The sequence below is a fragment of the Equus przewalskii genome, chromosome 1, assembly GCF_037783145.1.
Source record: "Equus przewalskii isolate Varuska chromosome 1, EquPr2, whole genome shotgun sequence".
Classification (NCBI taxonomy): Eukaryota; Metazoa; Chordata; class Mammalia; order Perissodactyla; family Equidae; genus Equus; species Equus przewalskii.
In genome coordinates, this window is record NC_091831.1 from 157,613,054 (window position 1) to 157,635,060 (window position 22,007).

The window sequence follows — 22,007 nt, forward strand, 5'->3', positions numbered from 1 at the left end:
GGTTGTTCCCAGAACTGCGAGCGCAGGACTTTCTCACAAGCTGGCTACTCCGCGGTGTGCGCTCATCAGCAACTAGAACATCGTCCTTCACCCTGCTCTGTTTATCAGTGTCCTGAATAGAGGATTCTAGAAGCACTGTCTACGTGCTCCCTTCGATAGCTCAGCTGGTAGAGCGGAGGACTGTAGTGCTCTTTCTGACGTAGTCATCCTTAGGTCGCTGGTTCGATTCCGGCTCGAAGGAGGAGCTGCTGTTTTGGGGTTCGCCACCACCCACAGAGCCATTGCTCATCTGTTTCTTCCGCCGTTCTCTGTCTTCTGGGGTCCCTTTCTCTAAACCTTACACCTCTCCCAAAGAAAAACTCAGCTTCGTCGAGACTTTGAACTCATAAGCCGTCTTAAAGAAATCGGTTCTTAAAACAGTGAGGCGAGGAATGTGAACCAACCCTTCCAACAAGTTGGAGAGGCTCTGAATTATCTTACGTAAGGTGTTCTTTCTTTTGGCTTTTACTTGATCCTAGGTCGCTGCCTGGGGTCCAAAGTTCAGAGACCCAAGACCACTCGTTGGGCGTGTATATATATATATCTATATAGATATATATGTTTTTATATATATCTATATATATATATATGTTTACCCTGCAGCCTGCGTGGCTCTCATTTGCGGAACAAACCTCCTGTGACCTTCAGCCCGAGTGTCCGCCCTAACTCCATACACATTCATTCAGGTGGAGGCCCTTACGAGACAATTTTAATTATATTTAGCTAGTCATACATTTTCATAGTTCCACAAAAAAAGATTCTGAGCCGGAGCAGGAAAGAGGAATTGCATTTGACGTGAGTTGGGATGAGACTGGGAGAGCGAATTCAAGAGCAAGGAAACAGTTTAAGCAAAGGGTGGGAGATGGAGAACTTGATTCTCATTCCGGGAAACTGAGAGAGGTCTGGACTATCCGAACACGCGCCAGACTGGTTCACCTCCAACCGACTCCAGCTCCCGTATTTTGATGCCCACCAGTCCTGCCCCAAGGATTTTATGCTCGCGCGAGGTGGCAGCAGCCCGACGGGTACACGCCTCGCGCGTCTGTTCTGGGGCTCAGGACCTTCCAGCCGAGCTCCGCTCGAGCCCCCGGGCTCCAACTCAGTTCCCTCCAGGCTCTCTCTAGGCTCGAGCTCGAGGCTAGACCCGGCCTGGCGGGGCTGGGTGGAACTCAGTCACGTGGCCTGAAGTCTGAAAAGATGCCTCCCCTCACCCCACTTGGTATCTGGAGGGGTCCAGGACGTGGATCGGAAAGAATAAGCGAGTCAGACTTGAGACTTAATGAACACGGGAGGAAGAACTAAACAAGGCAAAAGGTAAATGTCACAAAAGGGAACAAAATTCCCGCCCGGCTTGGCGGCCAGTTGGTGACGGGAAACTGAAGTTCAGAAGAAACGTAGGCAGACCAGTTCCTCCGTGGCTCGTTGGTCTAGGGGTATGATTCTCGCTTTGGGTGCGAGAGGTCCCGGGTTCAAATCCCGGACGAGCCCGAAACCGAGGGTTGTTTTCTTTTTTTCCCCTGGGTTTTTATTTTTTCTCCTCCTTTGGGAACTACTACTAGAAAAAGTTTAGTTCTATACAAACTTTGTCGAGTTCCTAACTCTTCTGCAAGAGAGGTGCACTGAGTGAACATGTGGCAGATGGGGCTGACGACCTGTGCAGAATGAAACTGCCCGGCACCCTGCAGTCTGCCAGCGGACGCCTCGCAGGGGCTGCCTCACTCCTGGGAACAGGGGCCGGTGTCCCGTAGTCGGCTGTCCCCCGAGGCGGTGCCCTCGCAGCCGCTGCGCGTCGCGCTGGGATTTCCAGGCTCGCTCCCAGCCCAGGCAGGGACCCGCCCGCCGCGCCTTGGGCGGGGGCTGCTGTGGCGCCAGCTCCAGAGGCGGGTCCAGGCGGAGGGGGCCTCCTCGGGGAAAGCCGGCGCGGTCCCAACTACACAGAGGCTGGCACGCCCACCCTTCTCTTCTCGCTGCACCCCTCTCCCGTCCTTGTACACGCACACGCACGCTGACCCCACGCAGGATCCAAAGCAAGATTCAAAAGCACATCTTCGCGTTTTCTACCAGCTCCCCATCATCCTATAAGGGAGGAAGAAGCCGGTAAGAAACAATAACTTTCTTTCCACTGTCCTGCCCGGTTCTCCAGCCTTGTTCCGAGGCCGAGGTGGGTTCACACTCCTGCTCCTCCTCCTCCTCCCTGTCGGTGGCTTTATCAAGAGTGTTTTGGCTGGGGGAGTCCCTTCGTAGTACAGGCAGGGTGGGCTCCTCCGGGAGGCTTTTGTGGGACAAATCTGGAGGAGCTGAGGAATGGGAAGGAAGGTAAAAGTCCAATAATAGTACGAGTTAGCGATTCTACATCTCCATCCCGTGTTTACTTTCCGCACCTGAGCAGCGATGGCAGCGTGAATGCCCATTGCTTGGAACGTGGGCTTCACTGGGGACCACAGAATTGGCGAACCTAAGGGAGATCCGAGGAGGCCTGCGCTTGCTCAAAACTAAGGATTCTTTGCTTGGCACCCTGGTCCATCTCCAGATTTATGTAGCAGGCCTTGTCCAGTTTGTGCCAGCGTAACCAACATTTGGGGCCTGGTGCTTTCGTTTCCTGTTTACTCTCTTCTATCTGCTCGCCCTTCACCCACCCTCAGCCAGTGTTATGAAATTCTTGGAGACACTGTGCCAACAGCCTCTTCTCTAAGCTTTCTTACTGGAGCGTTGGGATCCTCAGCTTTCTTCCTTTGAGACAAGACGTCAAATGGTAACAACACAAAGGCAAAACAGAACATCTTTCTTTAGGAAGGACAGTAGAAACACTTTCAGCCCCATTCTGGGGACTACGGAAAATCTCAAATGAGCCAAGACCCTCCCTCTGTGTCGTTAAGAACCTTACAATCGAGGCATAAATGTAATAACTAGAAACCCAAGTGACATAATTATCTGAGCAGCACATGGCCAACTTCCCAGAAGCAGCCTCAGGTATTCAAAGAGCTATTTAACTATACAGTTACTAGCTAGCTAGTTAGTGCAGAAGGATAATTTTGTTACAGACACTCTATTTCAAGCAACTCTTTTACAGATAAAAGGGAGAGTAAAATATTTTTGGAATGTATGGAAATATTCAATGTAGGTTTCCTTTAAACAGCAAGTTTCATTGGCACCTTTAAAATTAGCTTTGATTTTCTGGAAATTACTAGTATGGAATGCAAAAGCTATGTGGTGAGTTGGAAAGAGTCTGATCCCAGGAATGCTAGCTGTTCCTTGGGCAAGACATATTCTCTTTTTCTCTTTCTCTTTCTCTTTCTCTGTTGCTCATCTGTAAAATGAGGGGTTGACCGATGGTCCCTGAAGTCCATCTCATTCTATGACTGCGTGAGGTGTCAGGGTGTTAGCAATATGACTCTTATATAAAAGGTACTCCAGTAATGTGGAGAAGAACTATAGTTTGGCAGAGAGGATGGAAAAAACCATTCCAGAAAAGAGGAATGTCTCTGGCTATTGTTGGAAGAGCAGATGTCAGGTTATAAGCAGGCAAAGGTAAGAGATTTGTCGTTATTGTTGGAAACATTTGCCAGTGTGATTCATAAATTAAAATACGTGGATAAGAAAGTGGATCAAAGCAGGCCAGTGAAACCCCTCTTTAGGAGTTTTAATTTCATCTGTATTTGAGCAAAGAGCAATCTCTGTAAATAGTTATTCTCAGAAGAACACCTTGAAATACCTAGGAAAGCGAGAATGGGCACAAAGCCCAGAATCTGTTGAAAGGTGAATGTTTAATTTTCATCTTTGTTTGGCAATATAGGCATGTCAGCAGGACTTTGCCCCATTCTCCCTGAATCAGTAGTGTCCCCACCCCGGAGGTGGAGGCATTATCCTTCTTTTCACGTGAGCTTCATACTCTTTTAACCATTACTTCTGATACTAAATAAGTTTCATGTTTATAGACCTAAAAAGTGTTAGGTTATAAAGGAATTTAGAGATTAGTCACTTCCCTCCATCACCTAATTTTATAATTAGTCTTAAGGACAGAATTAAACATATGCCCTCAGTATAAAAGGGAAAAGTACACCAGCAGGAGAGCCCTAGAACTCATGCTTTCTATGTCTGTGTGCAGGGAGACTATTGGCTTGAAGAAGAGAGAAAAACATTTCAGGACAAGGGGAATGACCTTCACGTTCAGGCTATCAGAACATTTTTTGTAAACATATGAGTACTTTTTTTCAATTGGTAATTGCTTCACATGTACTAAAATTACCCACAAAGATACGATGTTCGTTAATCATAGACTATAAATCCTTGTTGTATTTTGAAACACAAATGAGTAAGCGCTTAGATGCATTTTAATGAACGAGTAAAACTTTCTTTCCCCCAACCTTATTTTCTGTTTCATCATAACCTCGTTGTGCCAAACTGAAAAGGAAAACAATTAGAACCAAAGCAACCATTCACCGTTCACCTACCTGACTTTTTGCATTGTTAACTGTGTGGGCCAGTTGTAAAATCTCCAAAGGTGGTCAGGTGAGATCCCAGAGGCAGAGAAGGGACCTGGCTATGTCCAGAGACTGGAGGCTGCTCCTCAGCACCACTGCGTAACTCCCAAATCAGAGGCTGATCTGTTTGTGTGGGTTGGTGCTTGAACTGTGTTTCAGGCCGTGGGACTCTGCGTGTGTGTGTATGTGATGTTGGAGTGGAGTACCTTATCTCTGCTTTTAGGCAGTTTATCAGAGAAGGGTCATGGTGATCAAGTCATCTTGATCCCCATAAACTGTGGGAGTTGAATGCTGCTTCCGTCATCCAGGACTGCTGAGGCAAAAGGAGTGTTGCAGTGGGCCTGGCAGCTGTTCTCCCTACCAAAGGACTGGTTGGTAACTTTTTAGAACTCACTTTTTAAGTGTCTGTTTAAAAAGTGATGTGTGATTAATTTAAAATAGCGTGTTTGCCCACAAAAGGAAAGTGAGCATTTGGGCATCCCTTAGATCCCAGTAGAGGCCCTACTCTATGGGCCCCATGTCCCCTTAATTCTCTTTGCAACTAAAGGACTTTGAACTTTGGTGTTTGGCAGAACAAATATGCTGGTCAGAGGCATACCTATCCCTGCCTTTCCAGAGACTTCAGTAACCCTGAGGTACCAGGTGCTGAGGGAAAGGCTGTTTGTGGCAGTTTACTTGTTCCTTTTCTCACTACCCGTGACACTTTTTTCCTTGTAGCTCAGGATTTAGTTAGAGATGCAGGAAAAGGGGAACAGGATGTGGGGAAAAAAGTGAAGCTCGGGCAGGACTGTGCCCCAACACAGCTGAAAAGCATGTGAAGTGTGTCCTTTTGCAGGTTCTCCATGCTGCCCACTTTTCTTCCTCCTTAAACCCTCAGGCCCTTCCAGTTACCAAAAACTGTTCTTAAAATAAGCTCTAAAATACATGCCCACGGATGTATAGCTCATTGACAGCTGCTTAAAGACTTAACCCTCCTAGGGATTTTTTGCGTTGGAATGGGGACCAGTTTCTACAAAATAAAGGTACATCAGTGGGCTTTCAGAATTTGTCGGTAAGCTAGAAGCAGAGCTTTCCTGGGAACCTTAGAAGCCTTCCTGCTCCTACCTGGGAATCAGGCCTGCCTTGTTTGGTAACTGTTACCCAACCCACTTGCGTTTGTAAGCCTTAGGAGAAGTGTCAACCTACAAAAACAGAAACCAGTTTAAGAGGCAAAGTATTTATTTGGGATCAAAGAATTGCAATTCGGGGAGCACAGAGTCAGACAGAAACCCAAATAATGTCCCAATTACAGCAGAGGGGCTTAGGGTTTTCATAAGAAAAAGGGAGGATGGGATGAGTTGTATTTAGGAAGAGTTCATTGATGCTAGATGAGGGAAGGCTAGGTTTGTGTTTCATAGATTGGCTTGAGAGGAAGCCATCAGGCAAAAGGCTAGACTTGTAATTCATTGATTGGTTAGCAATTTGATCATCAGCAAAGTCCAGTTCCATCAGTTCTTACAGAAAGGATATTCCTGTCCTTACTGACTTCTTGGCATGTTGGCAGTTTGGTCGTTTGGAAGATGAAATAAGACATGCAAGGCAGTTCCTTTGAAATGGCTGTTCTGGCTCCATTTTCTACTCAGTCATCTTTCACAGAAGCGAGGAGAGTTTGCATGGTTGGGATCTCCAGAGTAAGATCAGATGGTGCATTCCCAGGAGCAATGAGGGATAACAAAAAGAACTTGGGTGGGGCCGGCCCCCTGGCATAGTGGTTAAGTCTGGCGTGCTCCACTTCAGCAGCCCGGGTTCATTGGTTCAGATCTGGGCATGGACTTACACCACTCATCAAGCCCTACTGTGGCAGTGACCCACACACAAAATAAAGGAAGGTTGACATAGATTTTCCCTCAGGGCTAGTCTTCCTCACAAAAAAAAAATAGTAATAACTTGGAGCCTAGGAGTCAGCCACTGTTTCAGATACTAAGAATGTAGAGATGAATAAGATAATTCTTTTCTCAAAGGGTTCCATCTAATGGAGAGATGATGAGATCAATTAACCATCAAAGGAGTGATGGTTAACAGCCCGTTTCCCCGGTTATAGTAACCTGAAGTAAAACCACATCCATCCCACTCATGTTATAAGAACTCCAGATCAGCTCACATTCTTCTCAGAGCATTCCTGAAGTTCCCACATTCTTGCTAACTCACCTTTTCAACCTACAGGATGAGGCTGCAATTTACTTCTTTCTTGGTACAGCTCCCTGGGTGAGATCTATGACAGAATGTCTGAAGTTACCCACATGCAGTGTCCTCTTCCTTTTTGGCAGAGCAAATGGTTGATTTGATGCTCTAGCTCCTGTTCAGACTTGCCTCAAATTTGTCCCAACAGGATCCTCAAGTGGGGGAAGGCACTTCGTCTCCTGTCCCACCTCCTGTGCCACCCCTGTCAACCATGTAGTGAACTTCTTTACACCAGCTTGCTGTGTACTTTTTGAATCTTAGAGATATTTCACAAAACAACCTTTATTTTTCTTCAAGTTTTTATTGCGGTGGCCTCTCCCTAGGCCCTAGGAAGCTGGGTCAGAAGGGGATGTGAATGACGCACATTGTACTCCTTGACCGACATTGCTCCACAGCTTTTCATCTTTTTCCTGCCTCTCATCATGTTCTTCTCTTGGGATGAGTCCTTTCCCAGGATCATCACAGGCTCACACAAATAAGCTTCACTGGGGCTGACTCATCAGCTTTTCAGACACATCGGGACACATCTGAAGTCTACAGTCAATGCAGCTTAGGCTGTCAACTTGGGACCCCTGCTCCATGCTTGCCTCAGTGGAGATGTGTACTGGATACAGTAAATCCATAAAGAAAGGAGTGGGCAACTCCTCCTGGGATGGAGTAGGATTGAAGAGGGTCATTCAGGGCTCAGAGAAGGCATTGCTTGAGCTGAGTCTGGGAAGATGAGAAGATTCTCTCCCTGCAGGTAAGGAGTTTGAAGTCTGGCTGCACCATTCATCTGCTGTTTGACCCTGGAGCTTCCTCATAGGAAAACTGGCTTACATAATAATACCTCAGATAGTCCTGGTGATGGTTGTTAAATGTAATCATGTATATGAGACCTTCATTATAATGCTGATGATGATTTCAAGGGCAGTTTTTTTATGGGCAGGCAGCCTGTCTTTAGTTGACACCTTTCAAGTACAAAAAGGCAGACTGAAAACTTGGAGGTGGGTGGATGACCACAGAGGGTAGAGGATTTTTTGGCAGGGGGCCGGGGGAGATTAGCCCTGAGCTAACATCTACTGCCAATCCTCCTCTTTTTGTTGAGGAAGACTGGCCCTGAGCTAACATCCCTGCCCATCTTCCTCTACTTCATATGTGGGACACCTGCCACAGCATGGCTTGCCAAGCGGTGCGTAGGTCCGCAGCCGGGATCCAAACTGGCAAACCCTGGGCGCCTGAAGCAGAATGTGCGAACTTAACCGCTGTGCCACTAGGCTGGCCCCAGGAGGATTTTTTTAAAAGATAACACTGTCTAAGATCCAACACCAGTGTAGGTGGTTGCTGGGGGTCTGTGAAACAGTTAGCATCCTGCTGCTGCCTGATATTTGAAACTATAGGATCTATAAGTGATCCTGGTGACATTTGGCCCATTGTTTCTTTGCAAGTGATGAATCCACTTTGTGATTAGATGCAATATCAGTGTTTCATTCATAGCGGAGATAATCGATTTTTCAACTGTGTTACAAGGAACAGAAGATTGAGTGCTCAGGGTTGGTGTCTTGTGGATAGGTAAGGATGAAAAGAAGAAGAAGCATAGGATATATGGCGAGGATATTTCTGAGAGTTAGTAGCTGGGAGGTGGAGGTCAAGGGCAGTGTACCCATAGCTGTCACATAGCCTTCTCCAGAAGCGCTTTCCTAGTTCTGTGAAATCTATGGAATAACCTGCTTAGCATCCTTTCATCAAACCAAATTACGTGGGTAAATAGAAAGTACAGTGGAACAGCACCCTGCTGGGAGACCACATCTTACTCTGCAGGCTTCTTCCAAGGCAGTTCTTGGAGTTGGCCCACAATATCAGAAATGACGTCTTCTGGATGCAGATCGTTGCATGTGAACAGTGAAACCTCAGATCCTGTCATGGGCAAGAGTAAGAACGACAGACATCAGAAGAAGGCAGCTTTGGGACAAAAGGTCATGTTTATCAAACTTTGCCTCCCAGAACAAATCTGTAATCCATTCAGGTGGGTTAATATTTGACCCAGTCATGTCCAGGGAAGAGGTGAATGACTCTCGTCGTTTATCTAAGATAGCGTCCTTGGTTTTCATGCCTCTGCCAGGATTGGGGATCTTTAGATCTAGTCTCCCCACCCTGTTCATCTGATCACTATATAATCAGAACCGAGAGAGGCGTTCAGGTTCACAGAGCTGGAACCCACCTACAGGAACAAACAGCTGGAACCAATCTTCTGTTGGAGGGAAAATTCCAGATTTTGTAAGATTCTTCTGCCTGGGTAATCTGTTGTTCTATTTGTTTATCTATATGCTATTTCTAGCCATCGATCCATTTAAAAGAAACCATTTCTCCCTTTTAAAGCCTCTGGGCCCAAGATCATGAATTAAGAAGTAAATGAATCAGATTCCAAAGTTTAAAATGAAAACAGATCTCTTTGGGGATGGCCTATATGTGGACGAAGGGAAATTAGAGAGACTGGGAGGTTTAGAAGGGATTCCTAAATTGTGATAAAATCCCCAAAGACCTGGGGAAGCCATTTGCTGAAGGGCATCTGGAACCCCCTGGATGCAGGCATTATATGTGGCTTGACAAGGAAAGGAACAGAAAGTATGCTTTTTGGTCTGTTTTCTTGTAACCTTCCCTACGAATTTCTTTCCTTAAGAAAGTTTTGCATGCTCTTTGAAAGTAAAGTGGAACACATCCCAAGATCAGACGAAGGTACTTCCAGTCTACCAGAAAGAAGGAAGGGAGATGAAGGGAGGAAGATGCATTAAGTGTCATACTGTCACTTTGGGGGCTATAGCCCTAGAGCATATAAAAATGTGAAGCGGGGCCGGCCCCATGGCCGAGTGGTTAAGTTCGCGCGCTCTGGTTTGGCGGCCCAGGGTTTCACTGATTCAGATTCTGGGCACGGACATGGCATCACTCATCAGGCCACACTGTGGCAGCATCCCACATAGCACAACCAGAAGGACCTACAGCTAGAATATACAGCTATGTACTGGGGGACTTTGAGGAGAAGAAAAAAAAAAAGATTGGCAACAGATGTTAGTGCAGGTGCTAATCTTAAAATAAAAAAAATGTGAAACTAGGTTGTAATTGTACCCATAGGTACTCATCATCAACTGTCAAGTTAACTCCCCAGTGCATAAAGTTTGATGGATCTTTTGCATGCCTGAGGGAAGAAGAAGAGAATATTAATTTTTGTGAAGAGTAAGGGATTGGTTTGAGACAGAGGATAGATAGTCTAAAGAACAGTTGAGACAAATTCCACTGACAGTAAGCTGACTGACAGTTATGTGCTTGGATGTAGAAGGATATGTGTGAATGAGATTGACCCCAGATATGAGGCCCTGCACCTTGGCCTAGGCAGAGTTACTTCTGCCCCACAAATAATCTCTCTCTTACTTATTGTCTCCCAATTCCACTTTACCTCTTTTTGGGGGAAATTTTGAATTGAATATATGAGCGAGGAAGTTGTGAGTGGGGGAGCAGATGTTAGACACCGATGGCCATGGTGGGTGCTTGCTGGGATTTTTTTTCTGGATATCTTAATGAGTCAAGATTATAAAAAGCCTGAGCAGCCTTATCTGAGTTGTTACGGAATGAATGTGCAAATTCTGCAAATCGGAAACAAAGATACTCCCTTATCTTTCCAGACTGGTACGTGAGGGCCTTCAACCTCCCATGAGCAAGTGGCTTTTTAGAATGTGAAGCTCCTATGTGGTGTCAGGTGGTTTACCTTCACTAGAGGTGGTCTATGGGCTTGGCTTATATGCTGAGCCTTAAGAGATGGCACATCTCAGTGAGACTAGGCCGCAGGTCATGCTATCATCTATTTCTTCCAGCTGGTGCCCTGTGCCACCAACTAAACTTACACAGATTTGTCTCTGCAATTCCATGGTCACTGGACTTTTGCCAGTGAAAGTAGAAAAGGCTCTCCCATGCTTAATGAGAACCATGGAATCTCAGACTTTTATAGCTAACAAATCTCTCTTTTTATAGATGAACAAATTTAGGCTGGAGAGGAAAATGGAATCAGTCATTAAAAAGTAATTATTGAAGGTCCACCCTGAGGCAGGCACTGTGATTAAAGGTGAATAATATGGGCTCTGCCTTCCTATAGATTATACACCTGTAGGAGATACTGACAAGTAAACAGGTAATTGTTTACCCAACATCACATGGATGATGTCTTGGAAATGACATCCGTGAAAACTAACAGGGAAATCTTTATTTTGTGATATCCTTGTGGGCAGATCCTGAGCTCTATGACTTTGCTTTGACACTTGTATCTAGTGAGGTGTCCTTGGTCTTTATATCTAAAGCATAGAGTATTTGGACAGAGACTCTAGACAGACCTGCCAGCTCACACTCCCTTCTGTAAACAGCAATGTCCCCACCAGGTATACAGCACCTGGGATGTCCTACAAAGGACCAGTTGTCTTTCCTGTGACTTGGGAGACATTGGCAACTTTCCTATCCACCACTGCCACCTAATGACTTCTTTGGGTACCGCCAGCTCTGGTTCTCTTTCGTAGTTTTTGGACTCTGGGATTCTGGCCTTGTTTGGAAGAGAGGTGTTGACTGTGTGACCTCTAAGGTCCCTTCGGATCTTGAGAGCCTGTGATTCTACAGTTGCCTTTGACATTAGAAGGCAATATTTGCCCATTGCAGAGCAAGAGATTTAATTGATTGCAAATCAATAAAACTTTGATGAAGTTTTCCCAAAAAACTAGAAAGAAAATACATCCAGGAGACTGAAAAGCACAATGTGAATGTAAAGAGCTTGGCAAATGGGTAGCACGGCAGCCCAGCAGCTGTGTGGGAGCAGCGGCCATGTAGGAATGCTTGTGATTCTTTTAGGAGTAGCTCTCCCCTCAGCTATCATGTTCCACGTTCTTGCTAAACTCCCAAGAACACACTTTTGCTTGATTCTATTACAAATTATACTCTCTGTGCTTAGTGGAAACCTTTTCAGCTACTATTTATTTCAGTTTTGTGGAATGACCAAAAAATTTCTTAATGTGTAATTTGGTATTCTTCAGCAGTGCACCAAATTTGTCTACAGTTATGAGACAGATGAGGTGGATCAATGCCAAATGCCGATGAGAAGGAGCCCTCCCTTTGCTCACTGTGTCACATGCCTTTCCACGCAACCAGCAGAACCCTGGATTCCCTTGTCTTTCTAGATTCACCATCAGATGCTGGGGTCTGTTAGCAACACTACAGGCTTTGTACTGGGACCCGTGACCTCTTTAAGGGCTGCAAAAACATTTGATATGAAAATAATGTTTATTGACTTACACACAAGAAAAGCACAAAATAAAAAATTAATAATAATTAATTTAATGTCTATGAAAATATATCATTTATTTTTAAATTTAGGATTTGTAAGAATTATATTACATTTGAGAATAATTTGAAGATCAAACTTTTCTCCTGTTCTGGGAATTTCTCAGTATGTGCCTTCATTGCCAAGAAATCATAGACAATCATGAATTAAATGAATTACTCATAGATAAATAATTTGAAAAACAAAATTACAAAAATCAACATCAAGTTTCCAGTGAAAAGTCAGTTTTATTGTTAGATGTAGGGGCATTCATATATATTTGATATAATGTGGGGTAGGACTATGGTGAGTTTTAAAGGCTCTGCATGTTCTTTAAAATTTTCTCCAAAGAACTAAAGATATAGTTAGAAACTGCCTGCTACAAACGCCAAATATATTTCAATTCCCAAGTCTTCAAATTTCATAAGAAATAAAATCTTAAAAGTTTATGAGAAATTTGTTTTCTATTTTGTTGTAATCTGTACTTATTTAATTCTATTTTTGATTATCTATCTTTGAGTTAAAAATCACGCTCCAGGAAGAAGTGCCATATTTACCCTATAGATGTGTCTGAGTATCTGTGACACCCATCCCTGGGATGTGTGAGTTCTACAGTTTCAGATCGACAGATCTTGAGAGATCATGGCAGCCATCCTGTTCTTCTTCTCTTTCTTCTTCTTCTTTTGAGAAAGATGTTAAGAAGCCATTACAGAAAATTTTAAGGTCTTTGATTTGATGAAAAGATCTAAGGGGAGTTCGTTTTTTTAACCACGTAGTAACATCATTTTCCTGTTGTGTGACAATCTATGTACATCTTCAGGGAGAATTAGAAAATGTTCTCTTAGAATAATCCAGATTGTTCCCAATTCGAGAAGCTCCTAAGAACAAGCTTGAATTCTTCTTCCTCCAGTTCTCTGTAAGAGTTGACCCCAGACCCACGTCCAAGAATTACATGGATTCTTTCATGCTTCTCCCTGTTCTTTCTAAATAGTACATCCTAATTGCACCTTTGGCCGTGAACCACCTACTTCTTGGGGAAGAAAGTCTGCCTCCCTTCACCTCAGGGTGAAACTGCTCTCCTCACAGCCAGCTGCCTAGTTGGCTTGAGTACCTGCAACCCTGTCTTCAACAGTCCTCTGATTGACCCCTCCCTGGGCTCAGGGTTCCCTAAAAGTCTCTCTTCTTTATAGCTCTCACCTCCTATCCTACTCTCACCTCAGTAAATTAGAGCTCCCACCTCTTCCCCATGGATGCTACAGCCTCTTTGAGGGAGGTATTTGCTGTGTCTTAATGGTCTTGGTGTTCCAGGACCTAGCACGGTCCCTGGCACCCAGAAGGGGCTTATGTAATGTTTGCTATTAAATTAATTAATAAGTGAATTAAAGAATGTGAGTGGATTTTGTAATGCTATGACTGATAGGTAAATACTCAGTGATCCTTAAGGGATAGGAAAGAATGATTGAGGCTAGAAGTTGCGTTCAGGAAACTTTTAAACAGACTTTCCAAAGGAATGGACTGACAAGAGGTATGAGATAAATGGGAAGGGAAAAGAAAAGATATACTTAGGTGAGTGAAGATACCTGATTTGTGATGCCCTGTCAGAGAGAAAAGTCCCTGTCCTTTCAGCCTCATTTGGCAATGCTGTCTGTGCCCCTACCTCGCCTCCTTTTGCCCTTGGCAGGAGCCTTTATTGGAAGAGATGGCGATGAGCCTGTGCCCCCTGTTGTTGGTCTTCGTGCTGGGTCTGGGTCTGACCCCACCATCCCTGGCTCAGGATGATTCCAGGTACAGACAGTTCCTGACCAAGCACTATGATGCCAATCCAAGGGGCCGGAATGACAGATACTGTGAAAGCATGATGGTGGGACGACACCTGACCACACCCTGCAAAGACACCAACACTTTTATTCATGGCAGCAAGAGCAGCATCAAGGCCATCTGTGGAAATAAGAATGGAAACCCTTACGGAGAAACTTTAAGAATAAGCAAGACTCGTTTCCAGGTCACCACTTGCAAGCATGCAGGAGGGTCCCCCCGGCCTCCATGCCGATACAGAGCCACACCAGGGTTCAGAAGCATTGTCATTGCCTGTGAAAACGGCTTGCCTGTCCACTTTGATGAGTCCTTTTTCCGTCCATAACCTGCAGGCCACTGCCCAGAGCTGGATCCGCTCTCCTTCCCTTGCATTTCCCTTCCACACCCCAGAACAGTGGTGGCAACATTCATTGCCAGGGGCCCAGAAAATGAGCAGCCTGGACCTTTTGTTGTCTGTTTTATAGTATGTTTAACAAATAAAAATGTCTCTGAAATTAGTAAGAATCAAAGTCTTGGGGGCTGGCCCCGTGGCCGAGCGGTTAGGTTCGCGCGCTCCGCTGCAGGCGGCCCAGTGTTTCGTTGGTTCGAATCCTGGGCGCGGACATGGCACTGCTCATCAGACCACGCTGAGGCAGCGTCCCACATGCCACAACTAGAGGAACCCACAACGAAGAATACACAACTATGTACCCGGGGCTTTGGGGAGAAAAAGGAAAAAATAAAAATCTTTAAAAAAAAATACAACACATAATTTAAAAAAAAAAAAAAAGAATCAAAGTCTTCTCACTGATTCTTGGCCTATTGATCTTTCCCCATTTTCTCTACTCAGCTGTCTCCTGGGAAGATTGGATGGGATAGAAATGCCTTTTTCTTTATCAGTCAGGTCCTTATCAGTCAGTAGGGAGGGGGACTTCACCTTTCTGTGAAGGTGAGGATGTTAAATTCATCTTACAGAGACAGCTGGCAAAACTCCAGGGCTCATGGCCACTGAGAAGAATTTTCAGGAGGCGAAAATTATTTTTGCTGTCAAATAATAAGCCAATATTACTTTTACAAATGTTAAACCTTAAGGAGAAGAGTTTAGAACTTAATACCAACAGATTCATTCGACTTTCACTCTCTGTCTCTCCCTCTCACACACAGACACATGCACACACATGTAATCCTACGTGAGTACCAAAATCCATTCAGGGTGGCCACCTCTTGTCTTAAGCAAGAGGTAGTTTTGATGTTGTTTTAAATGGGATGCTCCCAGGATATTCTCATGGTTATTTTATATAAAGATCAAAAAATTTGATTACTTTACATTATTCTCTCTAATTTTTTACCTTATCAACTGGTGTCTGGCAACCGTGAGGTCTTAGGGAAGTCATAGATTCCAAGCTTATCCCTCATTCTTCTTCAACTGGGTTTATTTTCAAGTAAACATAAACTTAGGTTAACAGACACTCTCTTTGTAAAATATACTAATCAATCCACAGGTTCAGTGGTTAACTTCTTGTTACCTAATTCACATCAACAGATGCCTGGATATTTTATGTAGAAAGTAGTTAAAAATTACAGTTATAAATCACTAGTTTTGCCATCTTGTGAATATATGACAGTAGTAGTCACAGCATTCCTGATGGTGGCCTCTCCTGCTGCCTTCATTACCCTGAAATGGGCCAAAATCTCTGGTTCCCCAGTACCTGGGTTATAGACCAGTGTCCAGGTGCCACCTGGGAGAGCCCAGCCTTACTGAAAGTATTCCAATTTCTGGAGGAAGGGAAGGAGGAGTAGCTTACTGGCGCACACTCAGGACGTGAATCTGTCCGCCTTGAGTTAATCTATTTCAAAATTGAAAACACTGTCGTTTCCTAAGAAGGTGAGGAGAGGAGTTTTCCAAACCTCTCTTCTTGGAAAATTTGCCTTCTCATAAAATCTCAAAACCCCTTAGGAAGTGAGAAAGTTTCAGTTTTTTGTATAATATTTGGACCCTTTTCTCAGGTTCTCCAACTGGTACTATCTCCCTGACATGAGGCAAAGTGACTTCCATACAGATCATTGTCCCATTCAAAGTCTTGATGGGGAAGGTCAAAGCCTGGACCATTACTATATTGGTGTCGCCATAGCTGTGAAAACTCATGTCTTCTCCAAACATCTGCTTAGAGCATTATCATTGCACACCCTGCTCTAGCATTAGGGCAAATGACTACTTCCTAAGAAACCATATAGCCGTGGAGTAGTGGTGCTTCCCGACCTGCTGACAGAGCTAGCAGCTGGGTAGCCAATCCAGTACTGTTTGCTTCGCATCTCTTGTTCTCTCACAACCAAAAGCTATTTAGAGTGAATTGTCACGTCACAGACAAGACATTTTATCTCAAGCAAATCATTTGAGGAATTGAAGTACTGGTCAGCTGCACTTTGTTGACTTTGCAAGGAAAAGAGAAGAAAACCCCCCAAAATGTCAAGTCCTTTGAAAAGTGGTGAAATGGAAGGAAGAAAATTCCATGCAACTGGAGAGAAAAACTTTCTTTAGGGACACAGGATAAATCCTAGTAGCTGAGATATTTCAGCTTAAAAACAGCCTTCTAACTTCTTGGGAATACAGATACTCTACAAAATAAATGGGGGATCAATAATATATGCAATTCAATGTAGCCATTCATTATTTTATCAGATTGAGGGAAGCACAGGAAACCAAGAAAAGTGAAAATTGTAAAAATGATCATTGCCAACATTTACTGAACACTTATTGTGTGTTCAGCATTATGATCAGCACTTTACATTGATTTTATCATTTATTCTAAGAGGTAGGTATTGTTATGTTCATTTTACTTATAGGAAATATGCTGAGAGAGGTTAAGTAATTTCCCCACGGTCACACAGCTGGTGTGGCAGAGCTAGATCTTCGGGATCATCATATGAAGTTCTTATTGAGAGTGAATGTGGTGCAATGGAGAAAGCCTTCGGGGCAAGATCTGAACAAAAAGTATGTTAGGATGATTAAAGAATCATTTAATTTTCTGTTGTAGCTGCAGACTTGAGATGCACCCATTGATGTCACATTGGACTTTTCTTTTTGCAAATATTTTTCCATGTCTTGTTAAATCAGTTGGTTAGTGTGGCTGAGGTCATGGATTTGCTTTGCGTGAATAGTTTGAATCTTCACTGTAGCCAGTTATCTTACTAAACTACATTCTTGGTCACAAGGAAGCAGGATGTGAAAAAGTAGATAGAACTGTGCAAGATGAGAGGCACAAGATTAGATTTGGGAAAAACAACCCAGAGTACATCGTTGTAATGAAGCTATCACCTAGGTGCTAAGTGTACCTTCACAAGAGGTATCCATTGGTCTTGGCTGAGGAGTGAATCAAGCATCATTTCTCCCTGGCACCCTTCTTCCCATAACCCCTACACTTCCCTCTCTTCCTAACTCCGTATCTTGTATCTACAGCTGCAGTCACAGGAATATGACATAGAGCTTTGTATCTTTCTGTGTGCAGGCAACAGGTGGCTGTGATGTAGGAGGTGGCATTTAAAAGAAGTTATTTTTGATACTGGTCATTGTTACCAACTAAAGGATGGGCTTTAGGTGGGACAAATTGCAGGTCCCTCATGAGCCATTTCAGTCACTCAGAGAGTATTATCAAACAGCATCTTTGAAAACACCGGACAGTAGTACTCGTATACCTCAAACCAGGAGTTCAGCTGAGGCCAGCCCTTGGACTGCACATGTAGATATGCGTCTGTCTGACTCTCAAAAAATTGTGCTTGCTACTTTGGGTTGCTCACTTCCTGTTCAATCAGAGATTATTTTTCTTTGCTCTGAGTCAGCCCTGCCTCACCGCAAGAGTCAAGTGGGTTCACAGTCCATGAGTTCCTGTCAATCCCAGGAGTGACGGCCAGATGGCAGCATCTGGCTAGTTAGTGTTGATGAGTGACCCCCACCTCCACTCCCACTCTCTTCCACCCCTGATTAAACTCTGATGCTAGAGAAGCAACTCTGAGCATAGACGTCTTTAATACCCTGGATATGTGGGGAGAAGGATGAGAGAGGCAGCAGAGGATGTGGAAAGAGAACATATTTTAGCAGATAGGCCTGGATTCCTTTCTTCAGATAACAAAAGCAATGTTCTCAAAGTCTCTCAAAGCACAGCAATGCTTTCTTTGTTCTTGCTCTGGAGGTGTTGTTGTTTGTATTTTAATTCTATTAAACATATATTTATTTTCTATTGCCAAGAGGTGCCAACACAATGATCCCGCAACTAGAGAAGACAGACAACTACCAACAGCCATTGACAAGACAGGCAGAGCATCAAGGATAGATGCCTGACAAAGGAATATATCACCAGGGCCTAGTTTTTTAGGTTGTGCACAGAAACAGCTAAGAAAAAAGACAGAGTGCAAGTCTTCTGTTGTGGAGATTGTGCTGTTTAGATTTATTTTTTAAATGTTTCTTAGCTTTTCTCATCAGTCAATTCCACAAGCCTCGGGAACACCTTCACTCTCTATACCCATTTCATTTTGTTTGTTCATTAGCCTGCTTATTTCATTTATTGCCTCATTCAACCACTAATTACTATCTTCAAAGCACTGTATTGGGTCCTCTGTTTTTGGTTCTTTTTTTAATAGGATTTACAAGATTTCCAAAAGGACTTGATTTTAATGCCTTTAGAATAGCCACATAAGAGAAAAGGCTAAACCTGAATGTTACTCTATCCTTTTTGTACTGCCTTCCTTAATTCCCAGATGTAAGGAATTAAAGTCAATTCCTAAACTTTCTTTGACATATCCTCAGTCTATCCAAACTCTTGGGAATCTGAGTCTCCAGAGAAGCAAACATTCTTCAGAGATCATACGACTTGAGAATTATCTCAAGAGACAGACAGCTCCAGTTTCATTTAAAGATCTTCTCTCTTTTCAAACCCTGACCATATAGACCATATACACCTGGACAGTCACCTGCCCTGTGTCATTGGCTACAGCAACTTCTCTAGAAAAGAGAAAGGCTCTTGCTTTCAGAGAAGACCATGTTTGCAAACTATTCACTCTTGGGAAAGCAAGAGTGGGAAAAGGTGTAAGCAAAGAGTGAGGAGACGGTACATGTAAGAAGGAGGAAAAAGGAGACTACAGAACTAAGGAAATAGCAGCTTGCTATTCTCAACACCTCTCTCCAGTGCCCAGTTCTTACCGTCCTTTCTCCTGCCCCTTGGTTTCTCCCTAGGCACCTCTGAGGTAACAATGGCTCTCCAGAGGACCTTGTCGTTGCTTCTGCTCTTGCTGCTGACCATGCTGGGGCTGGTGCTGATACAGCCCTCCTACGGCCAGGATCGCATGTACCAACGATTCCTGCGGCAACACGTTGACCCTGAGGTGACAGTTGGCAGTGATGCCTACTGCAACTTGATGATGCAAAGACGGAAGATGACTTCCTACCAGTGCAAGCGCTTCAACACCTTCATCCATGAAGACATCTGGAACATTCGTAGTATCTGCAGCACCACCAGTATCCAGTGCAAGAACGGCAAGATGAACTGCCATGAGGGTGTAGTGAAGGTCACAGACTGCAGGGAGACAGGAAGCTCCAGGGCCCCCAACTGCAGATATCGGGCCATGACCAGCACTAGACGTGTTGTCGTTGCCTGCGAGGGTAACCCGGAGGTACCTGTGCACTTTGATAGATAGATACCACCTTGCAGAGGTTATGGCCCAGCGGTTGACCTCTAACTTACTCCTTGAATAGCAATGAGTGGTGCATTTGAGCTGTCCAGGCTCCGTCTCCTCTGCTTATTTCTTATTCTTTTTCTCTATATACCCATTCTGTTAAATAAGATCAAAGAGAAATGGAGACATAAACCTATAATAAATCTGGGCTTCTCTGTAATAAGTTCTCTGTAATAACCAATAATACTGGTTAACTTAGCTCTCTCAGATCCTATCCTTTGGAATTTGGCCATTATCTGTATTTACATAGCATTTCAAACTGCTTTCATCTAAATTGTCTCATTTTAATGCCACTGTACCCTGTAATGCTGCTGCTGCTGTTGTCATATATAGGAGCCTGAAGTTAAGGGATCTGCTGAAAACCATAAAGTGATGGAAATACTGAGAGAAAAATCTTGTTTAACTGGCTACTAATCCAGAGTTTTTTCCACTTCATCACAAGAAGTGTTTTGAAAGTACCTTTTTTTTGTTGTTATTCCCAAAAGTCAGCTGTTGGGGGAAGCATTAAAAATTTGGAAATATGTACTTGCAAAATGATATCTCTATACTTTGGCAACTTCATTGTGTTTGGATCTAGTAAGATCAAGAAATGATACAAGGAATTTTCTTTTTCTCTTCACAAATTATTGAATCACCCTAGTAAGTCAGAGTATTAAAAATGTACTAGATCATTAAGAATCATTCACTCTTCCCAAATGAAAGATTTTTCATGTTTTCCTTGTAATAAAGGCCCTAAATTGCAGGTATCTGAGAAGACTGTGCTGAGCTTCTTGTGTGGGGGATTATTTCTTTTTCTCCTATCCTCTTTTAATTCTTCTCTAGTTTACAAACATGCACACTCCTTAATATCCTCATAAAGTCTGGTCCAAGACTAACACCCATCAGATCGATGGACACGACACAAAATTTTGTCTTATTTACTCCAGAGGCAATGATTCCTCTCAAAGATAATTCTTACACCCTCCCTTCTCCCTTTAAATATTTAGAAACGAATTGGGGAACAATGTAGGAAGACACTAGCTGCTAAAGAAGGAAAGTGTGTGTGAAAGGACTAAACTGGAAACATTTCGTTTACAGCAGATATATACTTTGTATTTAAAGTGTATAACTTGATTTAGTATACATATACATTGTAAAATGATCACTAATTAACAAGCTAATTAACATAACTATCACCTCCCGTGGTTACCCTTTTGAGTGTGTGGTGAGAACACTTAGGATTTACCCCATTAGCAAATTTCAAGTATACAAGACTGTATTGCTACCTGTTAAAAAACAAAATCCCACTGAGGAAATTTTTAAGATATTACTGGCCTTATTCAATGGTTCATGAACCAGGCAGCATCCAGTCTAGCAGATAGAAAGGAGCTTCAAGAAGATGTACAAAATGAGAGACTTTTATAGGCAGAAGGGAGCAGAAACAAGAAAGTTATACTATGCAAAAAGGTGGGTTGGTTATGGCAATGTCACTTTCCTTTAGGGGATGACAGGGGTCTATCAGGTTGATTACCTAACTAGTACTGATCAGGGTATTCCTGATTAACTGGTTTAAGATTCCATTTCTGGGAGAGCTGAAACTGTAATTAAGTTGCTGCTTGGTGATGTGGTGCTTAGCATAAGCAACTCTATTTGGGGCCTATTGTCTTGTTTTAACATGCCCGTGGTCACTATGTTATACATTAGATCTCCAGAACTTAGTTGCAGAACTGAAACTTTGTACCCCTTGACCAACATCTCCCCATTTCCCACTCCCTCCAGCCCCTGCTTACCACCATTATATTCTACTTCTATGAATTTGATTATTTTAGATTGCACAGATAAGTGAAATTACAGTACTTGTCGTTCTCTGTCTGGCTTATTTACTTGGCATAATGTCCTCCAGGTCCATTCATGTTGTCACAGCATGATTTCCTTCTTTTTAATGGCTGAATAGCATTCCATTACATGTATATAGCACACTTTCATTATCCATTCAAAATTATTAGCAGTCAGGGAAACGCAAATCAAAACCACAATGAGATATGACCTCTCACCTGTTAAGATGGCTATCATTAAAAATAAATAAATAACTGTTGCAAGTATAGTGTAATTCCTTGGCAGTTAGCTTTTTTGATTGTAACAGAAGTGCTTATATTAAGATTTTGATTGCCAAGGCATGCATTTCAAAGGCATCCACCTCAAATAAACACAATGCCAGCCACACACTAGATAAAGGTCCAGGCCTCCCCAGCCATGAAGTTCCCCTTTTAGTCCAGGGTAACCTAGACAACTGACCATTTGAGTGACTCTGCTTTTTCTTTCCTGCACTTTAATTCTTACTCTTGTGTTTTAAATTCACCAACAAAGAATGAACCATCGAAACCCAGGCACTGCACCCTTGAACCCAATAAAGGCGGAGCCCCAAGTCCACACTC

At 43.5% G+C, this 22,007-nt stretch overlaps 2 protein-coding genes and 2 non-coding genes across 11 annotated transcripts; all 4 read left to right on the forward strand.

The window, feature by feature from the left end:
* Nucleotides 1-149: 149 nt before the first annotated feature.
* On the forward strand, nt 150-241 carry TRNAY-GUA (transfer RNA tyrosine (anticodon GUA)). The gene is given in 2 exon segments: nt 150-186; nt 206-241. It is a non-coding gene; the product is annotated as a tRNA-Tyr (tRNA).
* Nucleotides 242-1,215: 974 nt separating this feature from the next.
* RNASE4 (ribonuclease A family member 4) lies at nt 1,216-20,339 on the forward strand. 5 transcript variants are annotated; one of them, XM_008508934.2, is made up of 2 exons: nt 1,216-1,353; nt 19,094-20,339. In XM_008508934.2, the coding sequence occupies exon 2, from the start codon at nt 19,111-19,113 to the stop codon at nt 19,552-19,554; it is 444 nt and encodes a 147-aa protein (XP_008507156.2). In that variant the 5' UTR covers nt 1,216-1,353; nt 19,094-19,110; the 3' UTR covers nt 19,555-20,339. The 5 variants fall into 5 exon arrangements, with proteins under 5 accessions (XP_008507156.2, XP_008507153.2, XP_070482551.1 ...); XM_008508931.2 differs by lacking the exon at nt 1,216-1,353 and adding an exon at nt 1,953-2,136; XM_070626450.1 differs by lacking the exon at nt 1,216-1,353 and adding an exon at nt 2,062-2,200.
* Nucleotides 1,256-14,391, forward strand: ANG (angiogenin). Of its 4 annotated transcripts, none has more exons than XM_070626500.1 (2): nt 1,256-1,353; nt 13,754-14,391. In XM_070626500.1, the coding sequence occupies exon 2, from the start codon at nt 13,772-13,774 to the stop codon at nt 14,210-14,212; it is 441 nt and encodes a 146-aa protein (XP_070482601.1). In that variant the 5' UTR covers nt 1,256-1,353; nt 13,754-13,771; the 3' UTR covers nt 14,213-14,391. The 4 variants fall into 4 exon arrangements, with proteins under 4 accessions (XP_070482601.1, XP_008507150.2, XP_070482591.1 ...); XM_008508928.2 differs by lacking the exon at nt 1,256-1,353 and adding an exon at nt 1,999-2,136; XM_070626490.1 differs by lacking the exon at nt 1,256-1,353 and adding an exon at nt 8,869-8,996.
* TRNAP-UGG (transfer RNA proline (anticodon UGG)) lies at nt 1,456-1,527 on the forward strand. The gene has a single exon. It is a non-coding gene; the product is annotated as a tRNA-Pro (tRNA).
* Nucleotides 20,340-22,007: the final 1,668 nt, after the last annotated feature.